At 41.7% G+C, this 18,732-nt stretch overlaps 1 protein-coding gene across 1 annotated transcript in view; it reads right to left on the minus strand.

Annotated features, from left to right (window-relative positions):
- Window positions 1–511: 511 nt before the first annotated feature.
- cadm2a (cell adhesion molecule 2a) overlaps window positions 512–18,732 on the minus strand; it is a 69,743-nt gene continuing 51,522 nt past the window's right edge. The window contains exons 5-10 of the mRNA XM_030792219.1: window positions 13,994–14,155; window positions 13,761–13,851; window positions 13,139–13,317; window positions 9,634–9,747; window positions 1,275–1,397; window positions 512–630 (exon numbers count right to left, since the gene is read on the minus strand). Of these exons, the coding sequence (XP_030648079.1) occupies window positions 512–630; window positions 1,275–1,397; window positions 9,634–9,747; window positions 13,139–13,317; window positions 13,761–13,851; window positions 13,994–14,155 (788 nt within the window). The remainder of the gene's footprint in view (window positions 631–1,274; window positions 1,398–9,633; window positions 9,748–13,138; window positions 13,318–13,760; window positions 13,852–13,993; window positions 14,156–18,732) is intronic.

Genomic DNA, 18,732 nt, shown 5'->3' on the forward strand with positions numbered 1-18,732 from the left:
AAACGAAGGCATAGAGAGAAAAATCAATGGATGTCTGTATATTTAGGCACTGTGCAGACGCAAGGAAAGGAAAGGTCATACAGAAGGTCATACAGGACTAAAGAAAAGCTGTAGATTTAGTGAATTTTTTTTTTTTAATGGTTCACGTGGTTTTAGAGTTTTTTTTTCTTTTCTTTCTTTTTTGGATTTTTTACAGACATAACGTGAATAGAAAAGGCGACATCTTCAGCAGCTAAAGTAAAGTCGCCTGTACAAAGTGGCAGGTGAGGGCCAGGAGTCGAGCTGATTCATAGAGAGAGGGAAAAAAAAAACTGGCTGCGAAAGAAAAAAGAAAAAAAAAAGAAAAAGGGAAAAAAAAAAATTAATTAAGGAATGACCAAAGAAAGAGGAATGAAATTAAGGAGGAGCTTCGCTGCTGTCTGACGATAATATTATTATTATTATTATTATTCTTTTCGATATGGGCCAATGAAGGCAGTGGAATAAGAAGGTCAGGGTGCCCAACTGAAGTCTAGATGAAGTATTCCTTCTTTTCCTCCGCGTGCGCGTGGTTGCCCTCGGCGTTAATGATGGCCGTGTCCGCGTCCGGGGCATCGTCCGCTCCTTTGGCTTCGTTTGTCAAGTACGTTCCTGAATATTCCAGGGGGGGGGCGAAAAAAAAGTTTTTACCGTGTGTACTCGTCGTAGCATTTGTTTTCACCCCTTAAATCAACTCGTCACCTTGAATTTTTAATCCCTTTGTTCAAACTGCTTTAAGATGCCTGAAAGGAGGTTTTCCGCACGTTTCCCCCGATTACGCTACGGTCACACGGCACAGAGGATCCAATTTACATATTCATAACTTTGGCAAACTATAATAACTTCCACTGCTATGACTTGTGACCTAAATTATACTTTTATTACTTCTAAAGGCAGATTATGAACTATGCAAAAGAAATGTAATATATATTTAAAACACAAACATGCACGTACGAGCGCACACACACACACACACACACACACACACAAATGGAAAACCTGAGTTTCACTGATGGCATGGTCTCATAGACTTTTGGAAGAGCTTTAGTCATTGGTAATGAACTGGCCGACAGTGACTCATACACCTCCCTTTGTGTCAGTCTCATACAGCAGAATCTCTGCTATGAGGGGATTTGTGTATGGGGGCTGACAGACGTACATTTGTGTGTTGTTATGGTAATGAATCTGTAAAGGGTTGCTGATAACGAACTGTTTAAGCTGTGCCGTGCGTTGATGAGAGAGCGGGGAACACACACCTTTATGCCGCGCTAGGTATCGTCCCAGGACAATGATTAAACACAGGGTGACGAATACGACGACAGCCACCACTCCACCAATCAGGGCGTGGTCAGGGCCGTGGTGCTCCAGAGCGTTTGGATCTGAGAGACAGAGAGGGAGAGAGAGAGAGAGAGAGAGAGAGAGAGGGAGAGGGGCAGAGAGAGAGTAAGACTTGTGACTGTGTTAATTTTATTTCACTGCCTTTTGTACTGTCAGAGCAGAAAATCCTTGACAGAAGAACTGGGCATGGGGAAACAGTGATAGAGTGAAACAAGGAGAGGGGGGAAAAAGGTCTATTATTTTTGCAACCCCACAAGGAGCAAACAATTCCAACTTGTTAACCATACAGCGCAAGATATAACTGAATGAATAATTCAATGAAAATGATGAAAACAAACATAGAAATAAAGGCAAAATACATATATCCATGTATACTTCATCTTACAATAAAATCGGTTAGAATACATACAGAGGGCTGGCATACAGAGGACTAGACCCCCCCCCCCCCCCCCCCCCCAAAAAAAAAACATTCCCACACATTCACTTTGAGACAATGCGTGCAAAAGTTTGCCAAGGACACACACACACTCACACTCACACAAACTCGTGTATGCACAACTCACACACACCCCGTTCTCCCCAATTAACCTCAAAAAATTCCCTGCAGCTTCTCTTGGACCACTGTGTTTCCAGTAATTTCCATATTTTCATGTTTCAAAAGTTCTGCTTTGAATCAAATACAAAGAGAAACAAGTCTGCTTCCTAAAAAAAAAAAAAAAAAAATGCTAGCTGGCAAAAATCTGGTTTGATACTTCAAAAAAACGCATAGCTTGTAACTTCACGACTTGAACTTTGCCAAAGACAGTGGAATCCACTGAAACAAACCAAAATATTAACAGAATAATATTAATACCAAGTGTGTATTATAATGAGAGAACAAACATCATTAACATCTTATTTACATATGACTATAACACAACATTTCTAAGCTTTTGTCAGCGGACCACTCAATGTATTCCTGCTGAAAATATAACATATGCTTCTTGCAAACCATAAAGCTTGTAATATATACTGACTTTTTAGTTCACTGGGGGGGGTTAAACAGTTTATCAGGACTTACTTAATACTGCATATTCTGAACATTGGAACGATTATTGTGACTGAGTTGATGTAGTGTCAGTATGTGAACACAGAGGCACACACACATGTAAGCTGATAAGTCTGGTGTGCAGTATATGTTGTAGGTCGAGGGGACGCTGATCTATACATTTGGTGTTTTGGAGCGTAAAGGAACAAGAGGAGCACTCTAAAGTCTCCCAAACAGAGATTCAACATGTCCTGTCTGGTGTCAGTTGCCCTTGGCTAACAGCGCGCATCTTCAGATGAGCGGTCAGACGGAACAGCGAGCCTGTCTGGACCGCTGAGACTTATCGAGCACGCTGGCTGCTCATCCCACGCTCAGGTGAACAGGGCCAGAGAGAGAGAGAGAGACAGAGAGAGAGACAGATGGAGATAGTGCTGCTTGTGGCAAATGTGTGTACAGAAAGTTCCTTGGACAAACAACACGTCCTGTGTTTCGCAGTAAAAAAAAAAAAAGAAAAAAAAAGAAAGAAAGACAAAGAAAAAGAAAGTCTACTCTCTCCCTCAGTTCTTGGCCCTGCTGTCGTCTTCTGACCAGTCTCCTTCCTCAATGCTTGTATTTTTCACTCTCACTCGCTACCTTAGTCCAACAGGGGAAAAAAAAAGAGAAGAAACTCAAACATACAGTCAGTCATCATAACCAGAGGGGGCATTCCTGGTGAATAAGCGACTCATTCGTCTCTCGGCTTGAGAGAATGTAGTGCGGACAACGGTAGCCCGTGCAAAAGTAAAGCCTCAGCCGGGGCGGTTAATGGTGTTATGACGAGGACGGCCGGGTCTCCAGCCGTGATTTTAAATCGAGTCCTCGATTTGCGTGGCATCTCTGCCCTCTCCATCGGCGTCGTTTTATTAACTTCCTCCCGGTGCAGTCCGCGGAGCCGCGTTGTAATTGAACTAGCATGCCTTTAATCCGCGCCTTCTTTTGTGTTCTGGAAGCATCCGGATCGCCGCCCGCAATTACCACATCAACCTCAGAAAGCTACGATAAACTAAAGGGCCAGGGTATCATTCAAATCCTCGGATAATTTTCACAAATTAGTAATGGAGGGACTGCTTGGCGTGGGGGGGGGCGGGGGGTCTCTAATAAAGAGGTCTGTTTGTTCCATCACTCTGAAACGTCTCTACTTCTCGCGCCTCCCTTCCTCCCACCTAACATAAACAGGAGCAAAATTTTGTCAATGTGTTTGTCGAGATAATGATTCTAAATCTGCGCACCAGCGTCCCAGTCCCACAGACCTCGTGTCACTCGGAACATTCCGGAGATCTGATAGCTCCCAGCTGAGTTCGAGCTCTGGTTTAAAAAAAAAAAAAAAAAAAAAAGAAAAACGGACACAATGACTAAAACACTCACACAAACTATACCTATACCATCGTTGACAACGCTCAGGTTTCAAAGATTATCGGTCTCCATGGGAACGAAACATAATGACTGCAAAACAACAACAACAAAAAGATACATCTTTAATACGGCAACATTTCATCAGACTGAGTATGGTTACACAGACCATGCTCCAGTAATGGTATAATCCTTTTTACTGAGCCAGTGTGCTCTTCCTCTCTCTCTATCAGAGGCAAACAAGGCCGCGATGATAGGGGTTTCTGGGGATAATCTATTGACTTGCCAACATTTTGAGAAGTCTTGCCGATGATAACGATGTGAAAGTTAATTTCTCAGGGCCGAGGAAATCGATGAGAGTAAAAACGCTCCGTTTCATTATGCGGCGATCTGTTTTGGGGTCTTGGCTGTTCTGGGAAATATGCTGAATTAATATATATATATTGTTCTTTTTCGCTCAGCCTTCCTTTGCTCTCTGTCTTTCCTGCTGTAGACGGAGCCTGGCGTGATGTCAGAATTCATCAACGCTCTCTCAGCTGACACAGAGTACGCTTGGCTGTAGGTATGAAGGGAAAAAAAAGAAGATACATTTCTCGTGCTCCAGAACGCATTATCTTTTAATAAGGCCAGAGACGTTCTTCTCAATTTGATTTAATATTGGAGCCAACACGCCAATTCCATTTTTTAATATTTATAATTCCATCCTCTCCCCCTATCGTTGCGACTCGCGCGCATTTTTAATAAACCGAACGAGTTCAAACTGTGCTCATCTGCCTCCGTGAGCTTCAGCTAATCTTTGTCTCAGCCCACTGTTTTCATTTCATCCCTCAGAGTGGGGGGGGGGGGGGGGGGGGGGGGGGGGGGGGGGGGGGGGGGGGGGGAACTCCCAAAAAACTCTAAGAAACAGATCACGAAAAAAACCCCCCAAAAAACATCCAAACACGCGTTCTCTTTCTCTCTCTCTCCTCTCACATTAATATTTCAAGCGACTCCACCGGCAGAACATCGTGTAGCAACTTTCCTCTTCGCGCTAGAGCCAAAGCAAAGCCGGTGAGGCCGAAACGGAACAGGCTTTGCCTGAGGAGCCTTTTGTTCTCTCCTTGGGAAGAGGTTTCAAGGTGAGAATGGCATGAATATTTAAGTCGTATGCTCTTTCTTTGGTCCTTCTGAACAAGGACTTGCAGCGGTATGGCGGTGATAACTGCCGAAGAAGCAATCTCTGGACGTATTTGAATAAACGCTTTTAAGGACCACGGGAAGAAAATGACAGTTGGCGAGAAATGGATGACGATGAGTCAAGAGCGGGGATGCCTGAGTGCTCTTAGGCTGCTGAAGGTGAATCATATAGTGGGCCACGGTCTGAAAGGAACGTGCTGATTCGTAAAGTTGCAAGTCCTGCCAAGCTCGTGAAATTAAAACGGCGACATCTGACAGTGCTGACTACGCTACAGAGTACAAGGCGAATACAGATGACGTCGAGATCCATCTTGTGTATCAAAATATACTTCACAGACTGATACAAAACATCATCATTTGAGAGAGGAAAAAAATAGAAAAACTATATTTGATATGTAATAATTGGCCAAGTACAAACAGAGCTGAGAGACACAGTGACATAGAGATGGAATTTTCAGTAGGTTTAAGTGAAAGTAACAGCTAGAACTGATTAAGGTGTGGTAAGTCTCATGCCTGTTCTTCATACCCAGCATTCAAACACCAATATCCAAACTGAATGTATAATACTAATAACTAACTGATCAGCTTATATCCTGTGGGAATATGAGGTAATAAGACCAGCTGAGCGTTTTTTTTTTTCCCCTCTGTATGTTATCGACGTTAGGTTGTGATGTTGTTTATCTGTATGGACATTTCATTGTGGTGATTGTCTGTAGGTGGATCTTAAATATTGGATTTTAAAGATGGCAAATGGATCCTTTTTCTTTTCCTTTTTTTTCTTTTCTTCCTGAGGACCATTATACGGATTCCCTTTGACGCATCTTCATGAATCATGAGCCAAGGTCCTCAGATCAATATTGGAAAAAACCGCCACAAGCCTTAAAGAGGCTTTTAGAAATATTCTCATCCGCCTGTCACATGACTTTGGCTTCTCTGTCTGCCCCCCCCCCCCCATCTTACAGATATGATGATAGTATCCTTTCTTGTCTGAAAGATGGGAAAAGGGAAGTGCCATCTTGGGCTTCTAGAAACTTCTACCTCTTTGCCTTCCTCTCCCTGTATGGTGGGGGTGTGAACATATATAACACTTTGTGGCATGTACTTTAAATTTTCCACTGGACAGGCTGGTCATACCCCAAACCACAGCACAGACTAAACTGTGTGTTCGGCTGGCTGTTTCACTCCTACTGACACCTTCAATGCCACAACCAATGACTGATCAAACCAACACAGTCACAAACCATAGAGGAGATATAAAACAGAGGCTAAATGTATGTTTTTGAGTTGAGTGAGTTGATTATGCCAAACATATTTTTTTCAGCCAAACACTCTAAACATTCAGCGACTCGCATCTAATGGAAAAACCAACGCTGATGCCAGGATGAGATGCCAGTGTGATGGTATGCCAGGGGTCTCTGGAGTGGCACATGATGTCACAGGATATTTACATCTGAGTGAATACTTCCAAAATTGAAAAACAAAACAACAAAAAAGAACCTCTTTCCATCCATTTCCTTCGACAAAAAGTGAGAACAAAGACCTGGACAGGGAGACCATTTTCTGCCATCTGTGAGCGTACTCTGTCAGGTTTTCCTCTTGGAATAATCACCACGTTGAACTGTGAGCCTGTAACTGAATGATTTACATGCCGACGTCTCTGGAGAACTGCTCTGAAATCAAACGGGATACATAAGAGGGACTACGCTACGGGTCAAAGTCATTTAATTAGATTTTTCAAAACAAATTAGCCCAGAAAATGCACGTCGGACTCCGCTTAGAGACCGAATGGTTAACCTAAATATGAAAAAGAGCAAATACAGATGTTGCTTTTTGAGAGGCGAACAAAGGGGGAGATGACTCATTAGGGGAACGCAATCACAAAGACCCGACGAGGAAAACGACCGTCCGTAACAAGGAGACCCAAACGAGATCTCTGGCACCAAAATGGAAAAGAATGGAAAAAGGCCCCCTTTTGTGCGAATTAAATCCAGTCGCTATCTGCTTCTAAAGCATTACTTAATACGTCTTTGACCATTGGGCCATAATGAATGAAATGGTCCTTATTGAGAATTCATATGCCGCCGCAGGATTTAATGGTTTTCTTTTTACTTTTTTTTTTTTTTTTTTTTGTCCTGTGCTTTATTTTAAATTGTTGTCATAATTCTTCCACTGACGTGACTTAATGTGACAGATCTCCAATAACGGCGCTAGATGACTGAGTAGAAAAGACCTTTGCATTACATTTTAATTCCTCTGCTGTCCTGCTGTGTGTTGAGGAAGGAGAACTAGCAGGAACTCTGGTCCATTGTCCCGATATTTAACCTGAATGTGAGGACATTCACACCGCAACTTCCTTCATGTGTTCTCCAGAGGGCTCAGAGAATTCGTTTCTTTTTTTTTTTTTTTAATTAATTCAGGACAGCTGGGGTTCCATTAAAGAAAAATCAATAGCAATGAAAATGTGTCATTAAGAGCTTTTAAGGGGGTGTGGTATGGCGTGGACGGATGTGTCTTTTCCTCTATGTAAAATACACAAAAGTAAACAAATTCTTGATATTGGAAAAAAAAAACCTCCCTGATCTCATTAAAAATAAAAAGTTCAAGCTCTAAAACGCCATTAGAACATGTTTTAGGCTGCTGTTCCTGACGGTCCAGATGGGTAGCTTCAGTACTGCAGTTGGCTGTGGCATACATAAGGAGCTCACTGGAGCCTCAACAATGACACTGGAGGAAAAGGAGGACCTCTGGGATGCGTTTGAAGCTCTAACCAGGGCTGAGCAAACCATAATTGGCAAAACAAAGTTTCCCTGAGAGACACTTAAGAGTAACATCAACAAATAAGAAATAACCACCCCCCCTCTGCAAATGGCTCTTGTGGATTCCTCATTTGTTTCTGTCTTACTGGGATCAGCAGGGCATGAACAAGGCTTTATCTGGTCGAAAACTGACAGGCAATGGATTCCTGTCGGGCTCCTGTGGTGCGGTCACGCCTAAAAAAAAAAAAATCGCAGAGGTCTGACCCACAGCATCCACAGACATATGTTTACCTCCAGACACCGGCGACCACGTCGAGAGACAAGGCGACGTCTGCCTTCAATCTGTCAGCAATAAGATTTTCCTCCGTGTCCCTGCAGGCCTTGTTCCTAGAGATTTCACGGAAAACTTTTGGAAACAATTCCAATAAAGCTCACTTTAATTTCTAAGCCTGACAGCCCGTCCCGATTCTCTCTTTGCCGGACACGGTAGCGGTAACGTCTCCGAATAAAATTTCTAAAACGTGAATTTTCTGCAGTCAGCTTCTGCCAAAAGACGGAGACAGGTGAGTGATTGTCATGCCTTTCACAGAGAGCGTCATGGGGAACAATAACGGCGTGAAGGTGCGAGGCAGGGCAGACACACGCTGATTATGAAAAGTGAGCTGTAAATATTTTAAAAAGTCTCCCCGAAAACCCGTGTACTTTATTCAACCTCTCGGCTTCATAAGGTCACGGCTAATTTGCAAGCCATAAAAATGCATTTGGCAGATTTAACGGGGGGACGAGCCCGTGGCTGATGGCATCGTCTGGGCGCTGTGCTTTCCCTCTGGAAGAGTTATTACCGCTATTAAAGCTAGGCTGAGAGAGATGAGGCCCTGAGCCGTCCGCTAAAAACGCCAGCGATGAGCGTGGCCATTGTGCGAAAAAAAAAAAAAAAAGGCGCGACCGACTAATGTGTTGAAGGATATCGGCGGCTCTTAACGGCGAGGAGATTTTCAAAACAACCCCCCCCCCCCCCCCCCAAAAAAAACAGCTTAACATAGATGAAACACATTGTTCATCTCGTAAAATTGAGACACACTATTCGAAAATAACTCAAAAAAAAAAAAAAGGAAAAGAAAGAAAGATAGGAAAAACACAAGCAAACTTTCAAACAGAATGTAAATTGTGTCTGCTGTGGATGCCTTATATATCACTGCCCAAGGAAACAAAAAAGTGAAATAAGTACTTCCCAAAGTTGAACCATTCAAGTGTGCTGTGTTAGACCATATTGTTAATACAGCGGTAACCATAACCGTACAACGGCAACAGGACAAGAGAGACAACCCCGGCAAACCTCTTAAAAAGAAAAAAAAAAAAAGAAAAAAAGTCATGATTACATTAAGAATGTGCCCCTCATCATTTTTTCCAGGAAATAATCACTTTCAAAAGTTGGCGCTGCGTTATCACAAACAGAAGCTCCAAATGATAATGTTTAAATCGGTGAGGCATTCAGCCAACAGTTGAGGGCTGGACTTGTCTGTTCCTCAGCACAGAACACAGAGAACACAGGAGGACAGGGGGAACATTCTGGACTGATGCAAGTTACAAGAACTCAACAAACTTATGCTCATGGAGGAGACAACGAAAGCATTATCAGGCATGAGATGGAGAGAAGGGCAAGACCATGAGAAAGCTCACTGATGGAGAGAAAGAGTGAGGGGGAATCAGAGTCGTGGAGTGACTGGGCAGACGTGGCCGACGGTAATCATTAAATAAAGAAAAAGGAAAAGAAAAAGAGAAAGATGAGGGAAAACGAGGAAAAAGGGGGAAGAAGAGAGAGTGTGGGGTTTAGACTGAGGAGGCAGAAACAGAGAGAGCGAGAGAGATAGAGAGAGGGGAGGGTCTGTGACAACGTTAAGACAGGGCAGGGATTAGAGGGTACTGTACCTCGGTCATCGGTGACTTCGGGGATGGAGCGTTTGGAGTCTAAGAAAGCAGTGGTGTCTGGGAGGGTGGGTTGAGTGGGTGGTGTTGTGGATGGAGGCATTGTGGTAGGGACATCTGGTCAATGGCACATACAAGTACACACACACACACACACGACAGGGCGACAGACAAGGAAACATAAAAACAAAAAGACAAAACAGAAGAAAACAAAATAGTGATGCATCAACTCAACGCTGAATTAAACACAACAACAAAACAGATTCTCTAGGTTCACAAATAATATGAAAAAAAAAACTCCAAAAAACAAAGAAACCAACAACAACAACGAAACCCCCCCAAAAACTGAACAACTTACAAAACAGACAAACCAAAAGGAAAATAAAAAACAAAAAAAAAACAGCGTTGAATGGGGAAACTGGAAATGCTACACATAAATAAATAACACATAAATAAACAACACGTAGAGCATAACTCAAATGAAAAGAGTGAATAATTCAGAGCGTTTTTCTGCGTTATATGTCCCTGACATTTAGCTGCATCTATGGGCCAATCACAACCTCCGCCTTAACGGCAGTGGAAAGTTGCATCTCTCTGTCTCTGAGAGAAAGCCAAGACAGGGAGTAGCATATACACAGCATTAATATCCATATCTCTCCCATATCCAGATGCGGTGAGAAATCGAAAAAAAAATCCATGTTTTGGAAACTGTGTGACACTGCAGGTATATTGTAAAATGCTGGAGACGTGAAGTCATCGCGTGTCACCTCTGCGCAGTAAATGTGAGAAGGTGAAAAGTTAATGTGACGGTGTACACGAGAAAAAATGGCAAGCGCTGGCATGGAAGAAAAGGTGTTGAATAAACATATATTAATATACATATATGAAAGTCAGAGCGGTGCAGTAAGGTATACGCGGGAAAAATTCTTGTAAAATTTTGGCGCAGCGATGTAATAAAAAAAAAAAAAAAAAAAAATCAGCTATTTAAAAAATAACATGTAGATTTGGTATGAAATGAATTCAGGTATTCATGCTTTTAAAAACGACAGCTAAAGTCAAGCCTTCAAAAAGAAAAAAAAAGCCTTTGCCCAAAGCCTGTGTGGTGTTTGCATTCATTAGGAATGCATTAAGTCTGGGTTACCGTAGCGATAAGGGCTGAGGAAGACAGTTAAACTGGTGCTGATAAGGTGAATCAGCAGTCTGTTTTCTCTAATGAACTCAGAGAGACCAGCAGCAGGCGAAAGCTGATGGATCAAGACAATACAAGTTGCTCAAATCCGGCCCGGATGTCCTGTGTTAACGTCATTAATGACTGGGCTGGAATATCATCTTGAGTAAACAGGATGCGTCAGAGTTATTTGTAGACAATGTATGTCTTTAACATCCCAGTTCATTGGGTGTGTTTATTCGTTTTGATCATTTGAAAGTCTTTTAAATGCACCATTCTTCAATTATGGGGATTTGCCTGAAAAAACCTAACAAACAGAATGACAATCGCTTCCTCACTTCATGTATAATCATCAATAATCAATAATCATTTCTTAAATGAACTCATAGTGGTAAATGTTGCATGGGTTCAAGAGTGCTGTGAAAATTGTAGTTAGCAAGCTTTTTTTTCCCTTCTAAAATGATAAATGAGAAAGCTGGATAAATATTATGACCCCATTTAATTAGAGGCGAATCTTCAAAATATCATTCATTGAGTGTCTCTCTCTCCTTTGCTAAAGGGCTTCCTTGACACTGCGCATACCCCATGAAACATTAAGTCACAAGGTACATATTGAACAGGAAAAAAAAAAAACATTTTCAGCTGGAAAAATGTAGGAAAAAAAAGGTGGTTTCATTAAAATGATGGTTACTGTAAGTGCCAAAAAGTGTGCTAATCACTGATGAAAGCTGGTCGACAGCTGGGCGGGGGGGGGGGGGGGGGGGGGGTGTTTAAGGACAGTAATGAATGCAGACAAGGATTCTCTGTATTTGTTGCACCCAATTAGGTTTTTTTTTTTTTTTTTTTTTGGATGGGAAAATTGTCAGTTTTATGAAATCAACATCATTAAGTGCTTTGGTTACCCCCCCTGCGCCAATGCTGTGGCATTTACGGAAGCCAAAGGACATACCTTTCCAAAAGACTTGCAAGTGCTAATTAAATTTGCTTAAAACTTTCGACAAGAGGTGAGAAAGTAGTAAAAAGAGAAAAGAGACTGTGTCGAACTCTCGGGCGAATGCTGAAACATTATTACGGTGAATGGAGGTGAAGAGTTGGAGAGCAGTTGGATGGACGGATGGGGGGATGGACGGATGGAGGGAGTGATAGCTGAGATGGTGTCCATCACTTCCTGTTTGAAGCTGATTTGTCTGAATGAAAAACAGGGGCAGATGTGGGCCAGTGTGTGGGAACGTGAGTGATTTTTGACCTCTTGGTCTGTATTTTGGAGCCTCCTTCTCCTCAGTTTGTGTGTATTTACAGGACAGTGAAAGTCATTCGTCCCCTCAAACGTATTCTATACATTATAGTGTGTATGGTTTTATGTTCTACCTGCATCTTTCAATAGTACAGTCGATCATGCTTAATAAATTAAACGTGTAAACACTGCAGACCTAACTTGCACTGATTATTTATTGCTTTTGATTTGTAGGCCTGGTGACGTTCGGGGACTAGATCAAGGCATAGGGGCACACTATCATTTGAAGTGTGGCATTTTGCTCAGGGCTAACACGCTATTCTTCATAGTGTTCAGAAAGCACAAAGGAGAACTTAGGTTAATCCACTTTGGTTTGGTTGGAGGACATATGCAACTGCTTGTTCATTCTGTACTCAGTTAATGGTTTTTCTTGTTCTTCTCGTCTCTCTCTGGAAGACATATTTCAATACTCACTCAGTTTTGTATTGTGAGGTCTTAATTTCAGCTTGAAGGCTCCCGAATCCATTACGAATGAGACCAAATTCATTTAACTAAAGACGATCTGAACATGTGAAATCTGTTTACTTTAGTTCCAGGGTCCCTACTCTGGTTCCAGACCAAAAACAGGAGAGCTGGAGTACCAATTATTTTAGCTTCTGTAGCTAAAATAACTGGTACTCAGTGGTCAGTGACTTCGTCTATTTGAACATTATGACATCATCCGAATCTGCACCCATTCCCATATGATTTCGGGACAATCGCATGTGTCTGACATGGACAATGTGATCTATCTGCTCAGTCTTGTCTCAGTAATAAAGCAAAATAATGTTTCAATCCATACATAGTTTGAAAGAACCTGAAATACATTAAAACCTTTATTCAAACCTTTATTTATGCAACCGTATCACATCCTACACCAAAGTGATCTATGATTTCTTAAAATGAAGAACGTCAAAAACTATGGTAAAAAGCTCTGATTTCAGATTAGCGAAGGACATGCCGTCATCCAGCCGTATGCTCGCGTATTAGTCGTGTTAGCAGCGAGGAACCGTTTGATTACTCAACACTTACCACACACAAACAGCACATATTTGATTGACACTTACCATAGACAAACAGTACATATTCAGCGTGACTGGTGCCCAGGTGATTGGAGGCCTCACAGCGATAAGTACCGTTGTCTGTTTTGTTTAGGGACGTGAAGGTGAGCTCTCTGCCTTCCACAATCACCCGCTCTTGCTCAGGCAACTCTACACCATCTTTCGTCCAAAACACAGGGTCTGGCCTGAAGGGCGCACACACACACACACACACACACACACAAACACAAAACACAAGGCTCTTGACACAATGGCAACATTAGCTCTCTCAAGACCCTGTATGTCTTGCACCATGGACTGTAAAACCAAACGCACATATGGCATATGGGAATACGTATAGTACGTTACAGGGATAGCTAAATCTTACTATGCTAATGAAGAAACAATCTTGACACGAGAATCGAATCTGACTCATTACTAGAATCAACATTCACAAAAAATCTGAACTTGAAAGAGAAATAAATTTGGCGTGATTTGTTACAGTTCACAAAATGTCTGTTTCATTGTTAACTTAATGTGTTTGGCTAAAAGTCTGCAGAAAGGTGTCATTGTGATGCACTGAGATCACTGAACTGAAATCCTCAAACTGCACAGGTGAAAAAGATATTGGTAAGAAGCTCTGACTTACGGGGGGTTCCCTTTGGACACACACTCCAGTTTCAGATTCTGTCCTTCCTGTGGTACTGTCAAAGAATGCTTGATCTCCACCCGAGGGGCATCTATGACAAAAAGAACTTTGAGTTCCGTACTCAGGACAATACAGAAACCTGCAAACTAAACAACCCAGCTGTACATTTTCTCTGGAAATGGCAAAGCCTGTTCCTGTGTGTGATGTGTACTTTGTTTGTGAGCTGGACTCACAGTGGACCTCCAGTTCTTCAGTGGCTTCCTGCGGGGAGGAGGCCAGGGACACGTGGTCCACACGGCAGGTGTAGGCCACTCCGTCATCATCCCTGTCCACCTGGAGCTGCAGGGAGCTCTTCACTGTGAAGGTCTTCCCACTGGCGTTAACCTCCTTAGCCCCTGCTGAAGCAGAGAGCTCTGGTCACTGCTGGAGTCTAAAGCGATATTTCCACAACGCCACAGAGTAGCTATTCAACACACAAAAGGCCTGAGATTCAGATAGTCACTGAGCTTAGGACTGGTTTAATCAAGGTTTGTATGAACACAGCTATAAAGAAGCCTGCAGACACCTACCTACTTGGCTTGTCAAAAAATGGTGACTTTCATAGCTGATGTATCATTATCAATAAAAAGCTATAAAACTGATAACTGTTAATGGCCTTGTCAAAACCCCCACAAAATTGCTTATCACAGGAACAATGACATCAGTAAAATTTCATTTAGATCCAAGAGATACAATTTCCTATTGTACAATGTTCTATTCATTTTTTTGGGGGGGGGACCATTTCAACAACTGGTGTACTGTTACACAGTGCTTATCTCAATAAACTCTCTCGTACGACTCCTCTGTTAACCATGCAACATCTCACAGTCTTTAAACTTCAGATTTGTGCCGTATAATCCGCATTTCTCAATAATTTTTCTTTTTCATGTCTCCTCTGAACCATGGAAACATAACTTGTTTTCTTTTATGTGCAGTGATATTTGAATATGTTGGGTTGCTGCATTGCGCGTTACTGTCTAAATAAATGCACGCCCATAACAGCTGCAATATAATTTTTCAGGGAAATGATACTGCCACATTTCAGTGGGTGAGAATATTTCAGATCGCTGGAGGATTAGTTATACTAAACTGTGTAAATCGCCTTTATTGTTAATGGATACACAAGCTCTTTGAATTAGGCTTGTAACAAATGCATGGCCAGCAGGAATGGATTCGTTTTATTCATTGGCACTGATAATGTAAACAGTAAAACCAATCAGAGAGAGTCATTAAACTGAATCAACATATCAGAATAAAACAGTTTGTAATCCCTTTTTTTTTTTTTTTTTCAAATTACCACCATATCACAGAGGCCATTAAGTAGTGTCGAGGGAAGCATTTCCACTTAATCACTTTTTTAGTCTGAAGTTACAACATCCATTTCAAATTGTAATGAAGGTTAAATAAAAAGGTCAGCCATGCACAATACCCGAGAGGCTACGAGCTTCTTCTTTCATTTCTCTGTTACGCTCTGAACACAGGCACCCGTGGGTTACGGACCAATTACGTGGGCTTTGAGGGGCAAGAGAGTCTCATTTACAACGATATCGAAGATAAATCCAATTTTTTTGATTAAAACTATAAAGTTTTTTTTTTTTAATATATTCGCAGTGAACACAAAGTTTAGTGAGGGTTTTGCATTTCTGATTTAAAATGTCATTTTTTTTTTCTTTTGAAGTCAGTGCATCCTACAATATACAATTATAATTCACACTTCATCTCATCTTGCTGGCAGAATGCGGCTGTAAACTGATGAAGGCTTATGCCGAAACATCTGTGCCAATTTCACTCCCCTCCGTGCTGGTAATAACAAAGTAAGAAGATTATTTAAACTTTGAATAATGTTCATTGAAGTGTAGACCTTTTTATCTTTTTTTTTTTTTTTTACTTGACATTAAGTGGCAGGAGATTAGAAGGTAAGTATATATTTGGTTACTTCACACTCTCATGAATCTCCACTATTTGACTTATGGCTCCTGCATTGAATATTCCATTTCTAACACAATTTGACATATGGAATTTTTGTGGATATTATGGGAATTGTTTGACTACTCTGGAAGTAAGGAAAAGAATTCACGATAACTTACGTATGTGATAACCCATTCCTGTGTGAGAACTAATCTACAATGTTAAGCTAACTTAAATTTACAGATGGCACGAAATCTTCACGTCCATCTGACACAGAAGCTGAGTTTATTGGGGGTTAAATGATATCCCAACCTGGACCAGCATGTCGGAACCAGCCCGAAATCTGATCGAGCAGCCAGTCATCTCCCTGCACTGCTCCCAGCAGCGAGCTGTCAATCAACAACTACTGGGAGTAAGGTCGCTTGCTCCGGTGCACCCGAGCACGCAGAAGTATAATTGACAAATCTGCGTCAGATAGAAGGGGTGAGTGCTACAGTGCTTTGGGCATCTCTGCCCGAGGTGACAGCCATGAGATGAAGGTGGGGCTGGTGGAGGTTAAACACTAAATTCGGGATATGGAAATCAAATTGAGCAGATGAGCAGTTCGGATATTTTCCCGTTTGACACCGCAAAGTGGCCAAACAACCCCGTTTTCACAAACCGGTTTTCACGGTTGGTCCTGATATAACATTTAGGATCAGTGTTCTACACGTTTTTTTTGTAAAAAAAAAAAAAAAAAAAAAAAAAAGCCATTACCCAGGGTGATCATCTTGTGTTTGACGAATGGTTTGCACTATATAGATGCTTTGGAACTCTTTTGATGAAAAGGCTCCTTAGATGGAGCATAGTCAGACAAAGAAAAGACAAAGAATAGACGTCTTTTAAAGGTTAGTCTACTAGTGAAGGTCAAAACGGAAATCTCGAATACTGTACAAATAAAGTCATAAAGGATGTCTGCGGACCAGGTGGAGAAGATAGGGGAGGAAAAAAATTCTGTGGTGTACACAGTCATGAGTTGTATCAAAATTGGTTCTCACGTAGGGCCAACATCTGGCCGGCTGTGGCTAGTTTCATAATGTGAGAAGTGAGGACTATAAGAGCCAAATATCCAAAATTTCATATCCCTGCGACTCTTAGTTATCATTCCTGAGGGCCTGATTTAGCAAAGGAATAGGTGCATTTGCACATTTAATGTGATTTACCAGAGCCTGACTGTCATTATTAGAGATGTAAGAGCTGGCACTATTTAACGTGTGTGTGTGTGTGTCTCATACTTACGTAAGTGTTTTTTAAAATGCCGAAAAGCAAAAAGCTGCTATGACGTACGTTGCCGATGACAGTGTGTATTTTTGAATTTTTGGGTTGAAATATCAGATGACCTTGAACCACATACTCAGAGAAACCATGTAATTTGCCAAAAAGCAGTGTTTTGTAGAACGCTTTTTGGCACTGACATTTGCAAGCTTACTGGGTCCATTCCTCTGACACAACTAAAGGCTGCTGTGGATGGACTTTCAGTGGCCTCGTTAATGTCTCTTCACTTGCTTCCCAATCAGTGTCAAAACACCACACGCGCATGTAGATTCAAAGGGTTGTAAATTACCGAAATGAGATTTGAGATGTTTGCAACCATTATTGATTATTATGCCAAATTCTAGTGGATCATCTGTGAACACGAAACTGCATTTTCTGCACAGAGTAAATTACGTGGTGTTACTGGAGTCTGCAATCCAACCAGACTCCAGTAAGGGTACAAATATATATTTCATAAAAACCGAGTACAAGAAATGACAGTAGGGAACCAAAACAACGGGGTTTCTAACTTGGTACACAAGAGTGTTCAAATGAAAACACTCCTAAACAAGAATGGACTGATTCATCTGAAACTTTGAGACAAACACAATTAGATTTGATAGAGAGGAAGGGTGTTCCACTTTGTGCTTTGGTTTCATGCAGGGGCACAGCAGGCATCAAGAAAAGTTTCTCGTGGTGAAGTTTAAACTTCAAACCAGACTGCAGTTGACCAAACTGTCTTTGACTTTCAAAGAACGAAAAATGGATGGATGTAAATTTCTCTAAATGAAACAGATCAGGTTAAAAGAATTAAACAGCACAGTGCCTCTCATACTCCTGAACCCCATTAACTCCTCTCAGGAAAGCAATTTTTGATCAGCTGTGTTATTTTGACCATCCATCCATCCATCCATCCAGCCTCATGTGTCCACCCATGTGGACAATGTAATTACACCATATTAGATATTATTTCACAAACGTTCTCATTGAATAGGACTGTCACCACGAGTCGATTTACCAAAAGAGAGAACCACGATATTAAGGCAAACCTATGCTAGAAAAGCTTTAACAGATGCGTGTGCGTGCGCCCACACACACACACACACACACTCTCACACATGCATGTGAGGCATATTAAAAACACTCCTAATCTCTGTTACACACCATGTGTAATTACGTTCATCATAGGAACACAATTCAGTGCCAATCAGAGCAATCGTTAACTATTAGGATTTCTGTCTGAAAGATATAAGGCTTGCCGTTTCTCAAATTGGAATGCGTTCCTGGCATTCAGAGATAGCTGAGGCGTATGCTGAGGCTGAGGGAAGAAGGGGAAAAAAGAGAAAGTGAGAGAGAGAGAGTGAGTGAGTGAATGGGCGAGCGAGAGAGAGAGAGAGAGAGAGAGAGAAAAAAGTGGGGGAAAAAATGGGAGAAAAGATTAGCATTTCATTCTTGGCTCTGAGCAGATCTGAATTGTAAATGCTCATTTCCACCTCAAACAGCTAGTTTAGAACAACAGGAGAGAGAAAGGTACCTGGTACCTGATGCGAACTGCTTATCCGTCATTTTTGCAAGCCCATTAGAGGGGGTATTTTGACAGAAGGAAAAAAAAAACATCTGAGTCTTGCCCATTCACATGAACAATCTTTTTTTTCTGAGGTGGGACAAAACATTTGTGCTCCATCCACATGTAACTGTAGGAACTGTCTTTCACTGCTATGGTGAGGGTTGG

The sequence above is a fragment of the Chanos chanos genome, chromosome 15 (assembly GCF_902362185.1).
Source record: "Chanos chanos chromosome 15, fChaCha1.1, whole genome shotgun sequence".
NCBI classification, from domain to species: Eukaryota; Metazoa; Chordata; class Actinopteri; order Gonorynchiformes; family Chanidae; genus Chanos; species Chanos chanos.